The sequence below is a fragment of the Buceros rhinoceros genome, unplaced genomic scaffold (assembly GCF_000710305.1).
Source record: "Buceros rhinoceros silvestris isolate BGI_N320 unplaced genomic scaffold, ASM71030v1 scaffold12031, whole genome shotgun sequence".
NCBI classification, from domain to species: Eukaryota; Metazoa; Chordata; class Aves; order Bucerotiformes; family Bucerotidae; genus Buceros; species Buceros rhinoceros.
Window position 1 is genome coordinate 3,076 of NW_010395978.1, and position 1,864 is coordinate 4,939.

A 1,864-nucleotide genomic window follows, 5' to 3' on the forward strand; every position below is an offset into this window, starting at 1 on the left:
GCAGTCACGGCAGGGCCGTGTGCCGGGCGGGCTTCTTGGCTTCTAGGTCGTATTGTTTGGGTTCATGAAAATGCTGGACCATAACCAAAAGGTAGTGGGGAAAACGCACAGCTAGCTGGAGGGTCCTTGTGACTTCACCAGAGTATCTGAATAAAGGTGAAGGTGCCTTTTTAGTATTTTTAATCCTGTTTCTCATCTCCCTGTAGCTCGATAGTCGGCAAGTTTGACGGGATTTGGGACAGAGGAGCTCTAGTAGCTGTGAATCCATGCGACAGACAACGGTTAGTAGATTTGCTTTGCTGCTGTCTTTTCCCGAAGTTATGCAGTAACACGTTTTCCCTCCTGCCACTGGTTGATGAGACCTCGTGCACTCAGAGGACGAATCCACAACAGTTCTCCTCTACCGCAAGCAGCAGCTGCCGTCGCAGAGTTCTGTACTCTGTAGAGCTGTGAGCTTCCTCCAGGAAGCTGCCCTGCCTGTTGGTGGGAAAATATGTGGTTTGTTCCAACCCAGCAGAAGCTTATTATTTCCTTTTCACCTCATCTGCTTCGCCTTTGTTCTTTTTCCCCTCATTTCCCTTTATTGCCGTTTTTCGTTCTTGCCTATAGCCAACCCAGGTATAGTTTGACCCTACCCCAGGATTTTTTAATTAGACACATTATCTTGAGTTCTCCGGAATTTTAGAAGATCAGTACTGGGCTGCATACTGTATGCCAGACTGTGGCAGATGAGTACTCTGCTCTGTCCATTAGTTTTGAGATGAATATGCAAAAAAAGAGAAATGCTTGTTTGTGAGTGGTGAACAGTAACTTTTATTTGCGGCGTTTTCACGCTCGTGAAATTCAGCCGAAGCTTCGCGTTGTATCTGTGCAGTTCAGTTCAAGCCGTCTCTGCGCAGAAGTATGTGTTCCCTCTTTCGTTGAATATTTTGAATGTTATGTTTGAATGTTTGTGCAGTTCCAAGAGAATGAAGTGTAACTTTCTCCTTCTAGCTATGTCAGTTTGATGATCAGCCTAATGGAGAAAAATTCTTCTTGCCTCCTTGTGACGGTTTCATACGATCCAAACAAACACAGAGGTGAGAACTTTGCACTGTTTGTGCTTCGATTTGGCGTGCTTTAGTACAAACTGTCTATAGTGTGGTGGATACACTCGTATCTCCCCCAGGTTTTTTTATCCGCCTAGCTCTGCCAGCTGATCACACCCGTACAACCGTAGGTTAGAAATTTTAGATGCTGACCAAGCTGGAGACTAAATTTTCTTTCTCTCTGGCTAAGGGTAAGTGGAAGACAGTGATGGTATATTATAAACAATTAAATGAAACTGGAGTTGTGGCTGTGACAATGAAACTGGAAGAGCAAATGCTTAGTAACATCCTGTCTGGCCTGGGGAGCTCGAAGCACTCCCAAGAGCGTCAGCTACCCAATACTTGCAACCCAACACGTTGCTCATCTTATGCCTCTCTCCCTGCCCCTACCACGGTCTGAATATGCTTGGAAGAGGTGAATTTCTGTAAAATTATGAAGTATTTTTTACTATTATAACTTTTCTTACATTCTGAAGTCTGAGGTATTTTTTTAAAATGGAGCTTTTTTTTAATTAAGTCTCAAAAGAAAGAGATTTCTTGCTGCTTTTGGACTCTTCAGCCTAATTATCCCCGGAAAAATAGGTCTTGTTGTAATACGCAACAATAGTTTAATTCATTGTTTTCCCTCTCACATTATTCAGCTTTTAGCTTCATTCATTGTAGTATAAAAAGCTCGTAGGCTGGATTTACACACCGCACTGGGAGTGGTTCATGGCTTCTGACAACGTGGCTGCCCTGGCTGCAGGCCGGGGGGGATGCAGGAGGCGGCAGCGGAG

General features: G+C 44.4%; 1 protein-coding gene across 1 annotated transcript in view; it reads left to right on the top strand.

Annotated features, from left to right (window-relative positions):
• Window positions 1-206: 206 nt before the first annotated feature.
• Window positions 207-1,864, top strand: part of LOC104501846 (thiopurine S-methyltransferase-like) — a gene marked incomplete at its 5' end in the record, with an annotated part of 2,625 nt that continues 967 nt past the window's right edge. The window contains 2 exons of the mRNA XM_010145726.1: window positions 207-281; window positions 994-1,079. Coding sequence (XP_010144028.1) covers window positions 207-281; window positions 994-1,079 — 161 coding nt within the window. The remainder of the gene's footprint in view (window positions 282-993; window positions 1,080-1,864) is intronic.